At 39.2% G+C, this 15,491-nt stretch overlaps 1 protein-coding gene across 1 annotated transcript in view; it reads right to left on the reverse strand.

Moving 5' to 3' along the window:
• Nucleotides 1-7,422: 7,422 nt before the first annotated feature.
• Nucleotides 7,423-15,491, reverse strand: part of LOC126474152 (uncharacterized) — a 36,779-nt gene continuing 28,710 nt past the window's right edge. Inside the window, exon 2 of the mRNA XM_050101609.1 lies at nucleotides 7,423-8,622. Coding sequence (XP_049957566.1) covers nucleotides 7,981-8,622 — 642 coding nt within the window. The 3' untranslated portion in view covers nucleotides 7,423-7,980. The remainder of the gene's footprint in view (nucleotides 8,623-15,491) is intronic.

The raw sequence follows: 15,491 nt of genomic DNA on the forward strand, positions 1-15,491 counted from the left end.
CTGTCAACACGAAAGCATGGCGGGATATCCCCATGGTTTTTTTGTGTTTAGGGTTATCGTAATGGACCAATTTTTTGTCTCCAGTCACAATGCGATGCAGAAATCCCTTCCGTTTTTGCCTCTGAAGGAACTGTTCACAAACACACAAATGCTGTTCAATGTCTCTTGGTTTCAGCTCACATGGAACCCAAGTTCCTTCTTTATGAATCACACTCATAACCTTGAGACATTTTGAAATGGCTTGCTGTGTCACTCCCACTAATCATGCTAATTCTTCTTGAGTTTGATGCGAGTCTTCACTTAGCAATGTCTCCAATTCTGCATCTTCAAAAACATTCTCTCTTCCACCACTATGCTGGTCTATGACGTTAAAATCACCGTTCTTGAAGCACTGAAACCGCTCACAACATGTTCTTTCACTAGTAGCGTCCTTACCATATGTACTTGGGAGCATTCGATGAGATTCAGCTGCTGTTTTCTTCATATTGAAACAAAACAGTAACACCTCCCACAAATGACAAGAATTAGGCTTGTAAACTGACATTTTCAGTCAAGAACAGCTGTATGATGCAGACACAAATCGACTAATGTTTGAATGAGGTTATGTTGACTGAGGTCCAAGCTAACTGCGTGACATCTGCGATCTGTTTCTTTTGACTGCTATTTACTGTTGTCACCACCTATCGGCAAACGGCGGAAGCAAAGTTGTACACCTTGTAGTTTTCTATGTTTGTAACTGTGTAGCTACTCATTGTTAGAACATTGCATATAGTTGTAGTTTACTGTAGAAATTTTGTAATGAAGCATATGGTATGCTTTATAGTTGAAACAAGTGTCAAGTGTGGCAATTGTACACAGGAGAGCTATTAAGAGATATTTTGCCAACTTGTCTAGGTGTGAGAACTATTTGAAAAGGTGTATCGTTGTTATGAGCTAATGAAGCACAGTTAAATGTGGAGCTTTCTTTTTGTTTATCAGTCAATAGGACTAGTTCCTCATTTTCATTTACTTTCATGCTTCTGCCTGTACACTCGCTTTGCACATAGTGAGTTGTGTACTGAGAAGATATCATCTTGCATTGCACATCACAGGTGTTGCAACTGAACTTTGATTTTTGACAGTCATCATTATTCCTAATAACAACAAGTTACAAAGCAGATGAGCATTCCATGCACACAAGTAGGCCAATAAATTTAATTACCATCAAAGTTCATGTCCATTGTAAGGCACAGTGTTTGGCAGAGTGTATCTGTGAAAATAATATCAGTACCAGTTAAAAGGCTTAATACCAGTAAAAGATTTCAGTAAAGACCTATATTATGAGTTTTCAAGCAGTTTTATGAGAAATTTAGATGTGTTCATTATTATGTGAATGTGCTGTGTTGTTGCAATAACGGTTGTGGTATAGTGATTGCAAGACTAGGGCTAGAGATTGGCAATATTCAGGGTGAACATTTTGAAATGAGTCATTTTGTTTTGCAGTTGGATGGCATATGAAGGTTTCATGAGGCCAGAGTGCTTTCTCAGATACAAGTTGTTTGATGTGCTGGCTGGTCTGGATTTCGCATTGTATAGCGTGAGCTCCACATGTTTCCATTAAAAGATAAATTTTCACATAGTTCTGTTGCCTTTCACTGAAATTTCTATACTTTGGTATCAAAAATATGTTTTACACATTTCTCAGACACTAACATGATACTTATAAACATGAGTTTAAATATTTTAGAAACTTTCTAAGGTTTCACAAGACACCAAGACAAGTGATACAAAAGGTGATAGTCACATGCCTTTGGTGTAGTGTAGTGTATAAGGAGATGTATTAGAGAGTTGAAGGTAGCAGGATTGTATCACACAATATAATAACTGGTTTATTTACTTTTCATCTTAATGTCTTTAACTCATTCTTGGACTTTCTTACGATTGTAGCACAAGTATGTTCTCCAATATTCAATGTTATATACAAATAAAAGTATGGTGTGTGAGGAATGAGTTACTTTTTTCTTCCTTATTAGAAAACAAATGATGGAATAAATATTTTGCACTTTAATTCTGAATATGTGATGGTTTCTGATTGAGTGTTTAGGCGGGAGCCTAAAAATGCACATTTTTCCTTGTCAAAAATATATTTCTCTTTTTTTCCAAAAACAAAGATTGTTAAGAGACAGATACTTCACATGTTACACACACATCAATGAAAATAACCAATTTTTGAAAACATAATGTAGTTGGATGGATGAAAAATCTTCTCACCAATTGGTGGCAGGGGAACACACATATAAAAGGTATTACATATGCAATGTTTTGGAGCCTGTGGCTCCTTCCTCTTGCAGAAGGGTTGAAGGGGAAGGAGGAGGGGAAAAGAAAAGGGAATGTGAGGTTAATAAAAAAGGGTAGAGTTCAGAAACATCACGCAGAACCTGGGTCAGGGGAGACTTACTGGATGGGATGAGAAGGAAACGCTGATTATTGGGGACTGCATAGGCAATATTTGAAAACCTGAGAATGACTCCGTCAGTTGCTGGAATGACCCAAGTATGACCTCAGAGCCCAGATGGCAGGCATCATTTGATGCAATGTGCACCACAATCTGCAGTTAGTTGTACCCTGTTCCTTCAATGGTTGCCAGAGTAGCCTCTTCACGCATCCACAATGAGTGCACCTGGTGTCTTTTTCTTTTTCTTGGTGTTACTTCCTTAAGGGGTACCATCATTCGACATACATTTGAACTGCTGATGATTAATAGAACCCTTCCCATTTGTATTTCCCTCCTCTTGACACCAGACAAAACGGGTTTGCCTAAAACAGCTGCAGTGAGTCCCACTGGCTTAGTTTCAGTTTCAGTGAAAGCGAACTTGTTGGTTACCGGGATTGGTACTACACCATGAGTCCTCCCTGGTCCCTGTCCAACCTGTGAAGGATGCCTAGATCTACCACTGACAATCCACTCACAGTCAAGTGAATGAGTAATGACAGATCTTGTACTTTCTGCAGAGGAGACTGGATTCACAAGGGAGGATAGCACCTGAGGTACCTCTGGTACAGGTATCACAGGTAAGTGACTCTCAGGGCCTCATCCAACACACCAATTCACAGCAGCTGCCAATCACTTGACAGTAGTCAGAATGATTTCCAGCTGCTTATGAATGTCAACAGATTTTTCCCATGTTTGAAGACAGGATTCACAGTGGGGCTGCATTATGGCTGGTGCAATGAATTACAAGGCAGCAAACAAATAACTTCAAATTAAGCCCACTGATTATCTTTTAATCTGTTAAGCTAAAAAGTGTCTAATTCCCTTTAAGAATTGAATCAAATACATGAACATGATTTCTATTAAGACAACAAAACCCTGTGGTAAAGATTACCAGTTTCCTAAAACATTTTGAGGTTAATTATAATTGTTAACAAACTTGAAAACAGAGTTAATTTATGATAAATGAAGATAATATATAAGCTACTCCTCTTTAAGGGAAAACTAGATGTAACACTACATGGTAGAAAATCTGCTACAGTAACTAAATCACAAATGCCGATGTACTACAGATTGCTCTAATATTATGCAAAGGACAAGGGTAGCTTCCAAAAACTCTCAAAAACACACATTTATTTGTGTTGATATACAATGAAATTCAGGGATGATGTATTCTTTGGCAGAACTGCAAACCACAAACGCTGATTTGCAATGAAATCCAAAACTTTCGTACTGGTAATTTATGAAAATGCAGTACTGTAAGTGTCCAAAAACTCTCAAAAATAAACTATTTCTCATGTAATTGCACAATTAAATCAGAGAACAATTGTTTTGAATGAGGTTAGGCCTATTGTTCTCAAAAATTTTAAAAGAGCACCATTAAGTTTTAGCCTACAGTTGACAATAATGTATGAGTTTATTGTGGCACTCCTGAATGTTCAAAATTTTGGAATATCTCACAATACAAATGAGTATTGATACAATCAATGAAATATCATGCAGAAGTGACACAAATGGTAAAATATGTGAATTCAGAACTTCAAATCGGGACATGGATCTTGTACACGCAGTCTCATACAAGTGAAATTCTGAAGTCGGCTTTTATATACAAATAAACATTCGTATTACACAGATTTTTCACTTTGCTGATTCTGTGCACACTTCTGCTCTGGTGTGTTGAAGAGGAACACTGCCGCATGAGTTTATCTTGGTCAAAATTGCTAAAATGTGCAGCACCAATGCAGCACGTCTTCTGCCTGTTGCAGCTATTAAACAACATGACTGTTAAACAGGACACTACTAATGTGGTATCTGAACATTACGGGTTCATTTTTCCTACTCATCCACATTAACTTACAATTCTTTACATTCAGAGCCAAACTTCCATTCATCACACCAACTAGAAATTTTGTCTAAGTCATCTCTAGTCACTCATCTTCGACACCTTTCTGTACATCACAGTGCATTGCAGTGACTTTGTCAAGCACAAAACACAGGTGGCAAGATTGCAGTATCTGTCCAGACCAGTTCTCACCACAAAGGAAGAGAGAGTAATAAAATTAATCCTTTATTCAGAACACAGATTCAAACTCCAAACAAAATTACAACTAAACTGATATCTAACTCAAACCAGTCAACTAATTAGTTAACATTTCAACAAACTTAATTACTGAACTGATGCTGTTAAATTAGTTTCTTAAGTCCACATTCACTACTGAGGCATTGTATGCATAGAGGCCCATTGGCTGGACAGGAAGAACAAATTTAACATTTCCAATTTAATTAATATAGAAAATGCTCAAGATGGTTAAATTTTGCCTGGTTTTCTGGTTGTTGTTTTAGATTGTCATTGAAGCCATGTGAAGGCAGAGGCATACACTTTTCTTCAGTGTTCTGAGAATTCACGCCAGTTCAGGTCACCCAACTTGAGGGCCAGAACTCAGCCACTCCAGGCAGCCAGGAAGCAGGAACTGTTCCACCTCTCACCTCTTTTAGGTTGCCTACAAAGACCTTTTCATGTACCATGGAGGTGCACCATAGCTCTCCGACAGAGTCTTTAAGTCAATAGAGGATCAGTTCTCCAGCCTATTCCACTGCAGTTCGTAGAGGTGCCAGGTTTAGTGAGCACCCCGTCACTGCCAATTAGTGGCTAGTGCTTCCCATTATCTTGGAAACAGCCTAGGTTAGTCATCTGTGAACCAATCATGATGTTCAGAGTTATTAAGCACATTGCAATTACAGTAGTAGTGACTGTATTACCACTATGCCTCTGCCGCAAGATATTGGCACTGCAGGTTGACATGTGGCTTGGTAAGTTGTTTTGGCTGAATGCTGTTCCTGTCATCATAAATGTGAACCATGGTTTGTTTATTCTATTGTAGTGGTACCTGTTATTTCATTTCTGTGCTCTCTCAGGGGACTAGTCTATATTCTGAAGATGGGTTTGTTGTGTGAACTTGTGCACTTTCAAGTTGTTCAATAGCAAGTCTATTGCTTGCCAGCAGCTACATTCTTTGAGTGATAATTTATGGAAACTCATAGCAGGGTTAAATCTCATTTATGTGTTTATTTCTGAGTATATGGTTTTCCAGGTTATCCCCACTTTCATTGTCTGTAGCTTCTCCACTGCCCCTTTTGTAAATCAGATTTTTACTGTACTCTGAAGCACCTGTCGTAAGGAATGAAGTCCAGTACCTAGGACTGCAGATAAAGAGGTGAGTGATCTGCTAGGGAACAATGTAAGTCAGTGCTTCTTTGCTAATTTGCTACAGTTACATCCACCAACACCCAAAGGTTCAACAGCACCAGGAGCAAACAACTGCAATTGCTGGTCACACTGTCTGCCAGATAACTTATGTATATAGAAAATAACAGCAGTTACATCACACTTGCCTGTGGCACTCCTGACAATAACCTTGTCTCTAATGATCACTTGTCATGAAGAAGTCTTTGAGCCGCTCACATATTTGGGAACCTATTCTGTATGCTTGAACCTTCATTCACAGTCTGCATTGTGGCGTCATGTCAAATGCTTTTTGGAAACCTAAAAATATGTAATCTGTCTGTTAACCTTCATATATAGTTTGCTGTTTATCATGTGAGAAAAGGGCAAGCTGAGTTTCACCTGAGCAATGCTTTCTAAAACCATGCTGATTCATGGGCATTAGCTTTTCAGTCTCTAGGAAATTTATTATATTCAAACTCAGAATATGTTATAATATTGTAGAGCCCTGCAGTAAACCGATGGTAAGGATACCAATTTGTCCTTTTTTGTACAGGAGTCACCTGCACTTATTTCCAGTTGCTTGGGACTTTGCACTGGGTGAGAGATTTGTGATAACTGCAAGTTAAATAGGATCACCAATGACTCTTAATTCCTGGACTTTCTATTTTTTGTAATTATCAGAAATTTAAAAATTTTTGTATGATTATAGTTGTTCAGTTTCTGCATTGTGATTACAGAAATAGGTTTTTCAAGAAAAGATTGTGCTCCAATGTCATTTTTATTGTGTGGAATCTACAGTTCTTTGAAACAATACTCTTAAGAATGAAAAAATTAACGCCATCATCAACTGGGGTATCATTACTCTTGATGTAATGAAAACTCTGGCTGCCACTACTACTGACTGTCAATCACTACCTATCACCACTGAGAGTCTTAGTTTTTTTTTTCTGCCTCACATGTTTCTGGCCAATTGGAGGGACAAATATGCCTTGTGTCTGCAAACTAACTTTCCACACTACAACAGGTAACAAAAACAACATACAAAAAGGCTATATATTTTAATACAGTTGCTTCAGCCAGTTTTACAAAGAATTAACAAGGAGGATATTTTAATACAGTTGCTTCAGCCAGTTTTACAAAGAATTAACAAGGAGGTGGATCATTCCCAATTAAAATGAACATCATTTTTAAGATATGGATGGCTTATATTTACTTCAGACAGCTTTGAGAATTTGTGACTTTGCAATTGTTATGTCTTTTTAGTTGGTTTCAGATACAGCACATCATTTCTGTCGTTGTGACAATCTGAGGTACAATACATAATTTATATGGCTGATATAAAAGCTAACATACCATTCAACCATTATCCAACCGTGTTTATGGAAATGTGAATTATGATTTATAATTTTTCATAACCTTGCTGTTCATTTTACAGATATGTCAGAAATTCAAAATAAAATAAACACTTTTGATGTTTTGTGAATAGTTAAGGAATTGAAAGTATTTGGATAAGTGACCACAATAAAAGTGCAATAATTTTTTGTTACACTAAGCAGATTCAGAAGGATGTAGGTTGCAGTAGGTACTGGGAGATGAAAAAGCTTGCACAGGATAGAGTAGCATGGAGAGCTGCATCAAACCAGTCTCAGGACTGAAGACCACAACAACAACAACAACAATTTTTTGTTCATTTTATTCAACATTATTTGAGAATTATGTCCTCCAGAATACAAGGAGAGTTCAATCTTTAAAAAGCAGAAACCTATGCCTCCCTCTTTCCTCAAAACCATGTATTTTATGCTAACTGAATGTATGATTTAAAAATTTAAAGACTTACATGAAATTCAGACTTATCACTACTATACTAAGAATAAAATAGAAATACAAGCATTTACCCACCTTATTGGATAACATGCAGATACTATGTAGTATACTGGAATGAATCTGCAAAACCAAATTTTTTTAGGTATAAAATCTCACAAGTTTTCAGTAACTCACGTGAAATGATTACATGGTGCATCACGGTACACATTATTGTATACATTTTCATCACTGTAACTGAATGAAATGTATTCCACATACATTACAAATTCAATCATTAACATAAATAACAAGTGTACAATACCAATTTCTAACTTTTGTTCATAAACTAGGTTTGTGCCACAAATAAAAATGAACTAATACATTAAAAATACACTTCATACTTAAATTTTGATCTACTAAGTATATTACCTTACATGACCTTAGTAATTATACAATTTTTAATGTAACAATAAGCGCTTTTCTACACACAAGTGGTGGAAGCTGTGCATTGACTGGTTGCTGAGTTAAAGGCTGCTCCCTGTGGGCAGTCATATAAATATTGGTAGAAAGTACCATTTGCACTGAGGGAACACATATAATATTGAAAGCAATCAAGTGGGTTTATAAATCGGCCTACACTTGTGCAGGTAAAAGGGGCAACAGTAGTTGTTAGAGTTCCAGTTGGAGCAGTTACTGTAGGTGATACAGAGGTGCTTGATGTACCACATGTAACATTTGTGGAAAGTGTACAAAGTCTTCTCACCGAGTCAAAAAGAGAGCCACCAGGGCAGTTATACAGGTATTGGTAAAATCCACCAGTAGATATAGGGGAGCACATATAATAATTAGAGCAATTTGTTGGATCAGGGAACCTTCCAGTTGAAGTGCACACAAAGGGTTGTTCTGTTGTAGGGGAAATGGTTGTTGTTACACATGGAACTGTTTCCAGACACTCTAGGGAACAGTCAGCACTGCAGTAAGTTCCTGTTGGGCATACATTGACGACAGGAGTTGCTGGAGGTGTGCCATCTATGCAGGTAACACTTGCAGTATCATTTACACAGTAAAAGCCATCAGCATTACAGACTTGTCCTTCCACTGGGCAGTACAATGCTACAGCAACCTGAAAAACAGTTACATTTCATACAGGAAGGATTCTTCTGTTGTAATGGCCAATGTTAAATATATATTGTAGTGTCACCACCCAGTTTTAGTGAAATTAGTAAGCAGTGGTAAGAAAGCCGCACGATGTATTGCAGTAGCAACTACAGGATGGTAGGCACAGTATGGTAACACGGGGATCGGAATAACATGTACACAGAAGGATTGCATGTCAGGCTAGCCACACTCAGTGGGAAGTGTAACCTTTGGTGGTAATAGTTGTAGCAGACAGGATGATGTAACCACACCAGGGCAAGAGACTTGTTGTGACTCATGTGACTGGTTCCAGGATTCTGTGTAACTGAAGTGCATCAGAACCATACAAATAGGTCTGAATTTTAAAGCAAATTCATTTGAAGCCCAGCAGCCATGCCAAATGAGAAGACAAATGTGGTCCATGGACTGGTGGCTGTCATTCAGCCTGCCATCAGCATCACAGGTAGCCTATGAAAGCATCTCTTTGCTCAGGCAGAAGCAGCTATTTGCGAGCAGCGCAGGCTAGAGGGACCAGAGTGAGGCATATTTGTTTCACCTAGCTACTGATGCATTCTGTATTTAAAGTCAAATAAAGCATTTCTTTTAGTCAGCAATACATCCACTGGACCTTCCAGCCCATCATCACCACCACTCCTCTACTGGGTGCTGTTGCACCCAACGGAGTGGTACTAGAAGTGGGATCTTCAAGCCTGTGACTACACCATTTGGTGACAGCAGGGGGAGTAAACAGCACCTGCATTGACACAAGGTGAGGTGAGTGTACCTTTTTTGTTTTTGTTTCATTTGGTGTGAGAGGTCATAGCAAGTCAATAGTTTTGCCAGGTGGTACTGTGCTTGTGAGTTCAGTATGAGACAGAACAGATTTTTTGAAAAGGTGTAAATATGCCTTAGCTTCCACCTGGTTGCTATGGGCAATATGGGTGTCATGAATAAGAGTTGTGGCTTATTGTCTAGTAGTATATAATATGTTAAGTATGAGTAGTGATTCAGAAAATCATTATTTTCATTTGTAATTATTAGCAGATGCTCAGGCAAGTGCAATAAAGTTACAGTAAAGAGTAATATGATAGTGTTACAGTTAAGTATTCTCTGCTCACCAAGTGGCAGCAAGAGAACACACATACAAAAGATATTACAGTTTGCAAGCTTTTGGAGTCAGTGACTACTTCTTCTGGCAGAAGGGTTGACGGGGAAGGAAGAAGGATGGAGGAAAAGTACCAGTGAAGTTTAGGAAAAGGGGTAGACTTCAGAAAAGTTGCTCAGAAGCCCAGGTCAGGGGATGCTTACTGGATGGGATGAGAACGTTATTTTTGCTGAGTTAAGTGTTCTCATAATTTGATTTTGTTTTGGGCAGAGCAAGGAAAATGGCTTGGGTTAAAAGCATGGAAAGTAGTGAAAAGTGTTTTCAGTTATGATTTTTTAACTGATAAGAAGTAATCATGATGTCGTCAGTACCACCAGGAGGAGGAGTTTTGATATGACACAGAGCTACCAGAGAGGAACTGTTTTAAATTTAAGAAGTAAAGTAGATAAGTTGCTAGTAGAAAAGATAGAGCTCTCTAAGGGGTTACAAGCAGTTGATGATGAGATGAAGGAAACAACTTATGACAAAACTCCAGAGTACAGGGAGAACTTATGGAGAGAGCACAAAGACTGGTTAATGGAAAACATGCCTCATGATGTGAGGAATATATTTATTATGCATTTGATGGAAAAAAGTGAAAGAGAGGAAGCAGGACGGCAAACTGCCATTAATGTAGTTAAACTTGTCAATCGTGAGAAAAGTGTGACTGAGTGTCCTGATTGGTTTGATGAACTATTTTGTGGGAAGATTAAATTAGTCATAGATGGTGTCTTAATTCAAGTTCCTCAGAATTTAAGCAGGGCACAGTGTAACGGTATTGTTGAATGTAAGGAGATTAATGTAGAAGTACCAGCTCCAATACCAAGTAGAATTGTGGAGTCTGAGGTAGCAGGAATGAGTGTGGGACATACCAAAGTGATTGAGTGTGGGGACAGTGACTTAGGTGATTTAAGTGCAGTAGTATCTACCCCACTGGGTGATGATGGGTGTTGTGTTGCGGCTGGAGAACCTGAGCCAGATGCAGAGGGAAGTGCATGTGTCAATTATTTATGCATTGTGCAGAGTGGAAGTGCGGACGATTTTGTTGTTTTAGATACTACATGTAATGCACAAGAAATTGTTGATAGTTGTGTTGCAGATGTTTTGACAGTAATGGTACAAGCACATATATTTCTCATAAGCAGAGCGAACAAAGCAAAAGGAAGAGAAAATGACTTTGTAGATTGGATAATCAGATCAACAGGCCTGAATCTGTGTATGTGTATGCCAGAGGTTCAGAATGTACCTTGAGTGTAAGTACTGGGTCACAGCCTTGCAGGGCAAACAGATGATTTACGGACATGCTATTTACTGCACAGTCACAGTCTGATACATGTCAAGTGTGAAGTGGGTGAAGGATACAATGCAAGGCTAAAAGTAAACGTTCTAACTGAACATCATGCCAAAGTTAAACTTCAGTGATAGAAAGTTGTTGCCAGTGTGGAGCTGTCATGAAGTACCTCTGTTGTACAAACAAACCAGTTAAACCATATACAAATACACCATGGTGCAAATCATGTAGTATAGTGCCACCAGGCAGTAGGAAGTTGTTTTGGGTAAACAGGAGTAGCAGAAAACCCAGCATTTTGAGAGGAATTCAGTCCTTAATGATTGCTACAGTGGGAGGAATAAGTGAGACTACTTGTCAACATATTATGAATGATAGTAGTGTATGTGGTTTTCTCATTACAGTAGTTTTGGGAGTATGTGTGCTGGGAAAGTGTAGGGGGAACTGTTATCGCAAGGACAAAGTTCCCAAAGTTATTCCAAAACAAGTAGTTAAAAAACCGCCAGATAGACAGATGAGACACAACACAGCATAAGGGTTCACTGTAGCCAGACCATGTTGTGTTGAAGCTGATATGTTAAGGGTAATTGATCAAGAGAGAAAGAGTGTCATTTTCAGCTTGTAAGTGTGGAATGTAGAGTTAGAGGTTTTTGTTGCATAAATGTGGGAAGAGGTCTAGCAGTGAAATATGTTTCATAGTATCTGAATCAATGAACATGGAAAAGGTCCCTTGAGAGATGTTGGAAGATTAAACAACACAAGTGAGAAATGAGAAATAAATTTACGGAATGCAAGGAAGACAGAGTGCAGTCATACGAATTAGGGTAGTAGTTTTGTAGCATTTAAGAATAGCCAGTCTAGTAGCATGTACTTATTCTGTGGATTAAGGTTGCAGGAAGTTACAATTGAAAACTGGGCCTGAGCAATACCTAAGGGGCTAGATCTTCCCCGTGCAGGGAGTAATGTAGTGTCACTGCCCATTTTTACTGAAATTAATAAGAAGTAGTAAGAAAGCCACAAGAAGTATAGAAGTAACAACTGTGGCCTGGTAGGTATAGTACGGCAGCATGTGAGTCAGGATATCATGTACACAAAGGAGTGCATGTCAGTCTACCTGTGCTCAGTGGAAAACTAGACAGTGAAGCAGTAATAGTCAGACTGGGTGGGACAATGTCACCACAGCAGGACAAGACTCTTGTTGTGAGCTATGTGATTGGGGGTCACATTTTGATGTAACAAATGTGCCTCAGAAGTGTATAAAAAGATCTGAATTTTGAGACAGGTTCGTTCAGAGTCCAGCATTACCTCCATGATGCCAGGGTCATGTCAGATCATGAAACATCTGAGCATCACCTGTTGCAGCCGTGGGTTCAAGACCAGTCAGGTCAGCCACCACCAGCACTGAGTTCCTTCTGGGATTTGGTGCCACAGCACTGCTGACTTACCGTTTAACCTGCTGCCATCTGACTCCAGCCACAGGGCAGTGAGTCAGGTCCCATGCACAGCAATCTCTATGTGGCACCACAGTGAATGCATGCAGGACTGAATCACCAGAGTGGGCATTCCATGGGGGGACGTTGTCACAGGAGAAGTAGTGTGCTGCTGATTTTGGGGGCTGTGATCTAGTGACAGGCTGTTGCCCATCATTCAGCCTATTGTCAGTATTAACCATTCACCTACATGAGCATCTCCTGACTCGTATGGAAGCAGCCGCCGAAGAGCCAGTGCTGGCCAAGGTCACCAGGGTGAGACAAGTTTTCCTCACCTAGCTAATAATGTAATGTGTATTTAAAGTTGAATAAAGCATTTCTTGGCGTCATCAGTGTATCCACTGGGCCTTCTAGCCTGTCACCACCACCACCACCACCATTAATTCTCCCAAGTGCTGATGACATGCGACTGATATATTCACTGTCTTTTATTTTCCATTTAGACCTCTGTCCATCAATCCATCCACCTGTATCTAACTAGGTTATGCAGGAAGCCAGTCAGTTCTCTGTTGCATTCAGTCAAATCTTTTGTCATATAACCCAACAGTTGTATTGTCCAGCTTCCCCCCTGCCATATGTTAGTTGCAATAGATACTAGCTACCTAACAGGTGAGCAACGGCATAAATATTTGACACAATTTTTTATTTAAATGAGAAAGCAGCTCATTTGAAAGGTCAGAAAATATGTTACACTGCTTGGTTTAGTCTGTTTGCTTCAGATTACATATTTATTAGACAATCTGTACTTGTTGAAATGGGTCCTACACATTTGAGCAGTATTCTAGGATGGGTCACATGAGTGATTTGTATGTGATCTCCCTTGAAGACTGACTGAATTTCCCTAGTGTTCTACCAATGAAGGACAGTCTACAACATGCTTCACCAATGACAGAGCCTAAGTGACTGTTCCATTTCATATCCCTTCAAGCTGTAAAAATCTGGTATTTTTATGAGCTGAGGGATTCCAGTTGTGACTCTCTGGTATTGTAATCATAGGACACTACCTTTTTTTTTCATTTTGTGAAGCGTATAGTTTTACATTTCTGAATATTTAAGGCAAGTTGTCAATCATTGCTCCACTTTGAAATCTTATCAAGATCTGACTGAACATTTGTGCAGCTTTTCTCAGACAGCACTTTGTTGTGGGTAACTGCATAATCTGTGAAAAGTCAGAGGTCACTATTAGTATTGTCCACCAGGTCATTAATATACAACATGAATAGTAACACATTTTCCTAGGGCACACCTGAAGTTACTTCTATATCTATTGATGAGTCTCTTTCCAAGATAATTACCTGTGTGTCCCATACCATAAAGTCCTCTATTCAGTGACAAATTTCCCTTGATGCCCCATGTGATCATACTTTTGGTAACAGGCATAGATGTGATGTTGAGTCAAATACTTGCCAGAAATTGAGAAATACTGCATATACTTGACTGCCTTGAACAATGGCTTCAAGTATGTCATGTGAGAAAAGTGCAAGATGGGTTTCCTGTGACTGATGTTTCCAGAAGCGTTATAAGGGGAAAGGAGAGGAATGAAGGGAAAGAACTGGAGAGGTTTAGGACAATGGGTAAAGTTCGGAAAAGTCACCCAGGACCCCAGATCAGGGGGACTAACCGGATGGGATGAGTACGAAAGATTGATTGTTGGGGACTGCATTGGATGAGATTTGAAAACCTGAGAACTTAAAAGTGGAAGACACAGTTATATGCAAGACCATGACTTTCTAAACTCATGCCCCAAAATGAGGTCCATTCTGTCTGAAATTTTGCCAACCACACCTAGAATAGCTTTTCATCATCCTTCTGATCTCCACAAATCCTTGTCAGGCTCTATGCTACTTCTGCACCCATCTCCCTACCCTATGGTTCCTACCACTGAGATCATACACATTGCAAGACTTGCCCTATGCACCCTCCTGCGACCACCTATACCATCCCTGTAACTGGCAAAATATATACTGACAGAAGGAGAGCCACCTGTGAAATGACACGTCATATACCAGCTGTTATGTAAACACTGTTTGGCCTTTAACATCAGCATGACTACCACTGAGTTATCAGTTAGGATGAATGGGCATAGGTAGAGGGTGGATACCAGCAACACATAATATCCAGTTGCAGAGCATGCTTTACAACATGACAGTCATGACCATGGTGCCTGTTTCACCATATACGCAATCTGGATTATTCCCCCAGACACCAGTTTCTCGGAACTCCACAGGTGGGAACTAGTGCTGCAACATGTCCCTGATTCTGGACACCCACCTGGACTTAATTTACATTACTTTCTTCTGTCTCAGAATTTCTTCACAGTAACTACTGCTTTCTTCACTCCATTTTAGTTTTATATATCTTTCATTTTCAGATCTGTCTATTTTCTTTTGCCCTCTCCCAGCTCTGTTACATACAATGCACTTAACTTTTCACTCTTATTAACTCATACATGGTGTTTTATCAGTAATCTCAGTCTTGCATATTACCCTGTCTTACACCTTTAAGCTCTCAGGTTTTCAAATCTTGTCCTGAGCAGTCCCTGACAATCAGTCTTTCTTTCTCATCCCATCTGGTAAGTCTTCTCTGACCTGGGGTTCTGTGTGACTTTTCTGGACTCAACTCCTTTCCAAAAACTCTCCAGTTCCTTTGCTTTCACCCCTCTTTCTTCCCCTGCAAGCCTTCTGTCAGAAGAAGGCACCACCGACTCCGACAGCTAGTATAACTAAAACATTTTCTTCTATGTGTGTTCTCCTGCTGCCACTTGGTGAGTGGATTTTTTATGTACCCAATTACATTATATTGTGAAAAAATTGATTATTCATTGTGTGTGTGTGTGTGTGTGTGTGTGTGTGAAGGTCATTCTGCTCAAGGTACCTTATTATGTTTGAGCTCTGATTATCTTCTAAGATTCTGCAACTACTGGATGTCAAGGT

This window comes from Schistocerca serialis, chromosome 4, assembly GCF_023864345.2.
Source record: "Schistocerca serialis cubense isolate TAMUIC-IGC-003099 chromosome 4, iqSchSeri2.2, whole genome shotgun sequence".
Taxonomy (NCBI): domain Eukaryota; kingdom Metazoa; phylum Arthropoda; class Insecta; order Orthoptera; family Acrididae; genus Schistocerca; species Schistocerca serialis.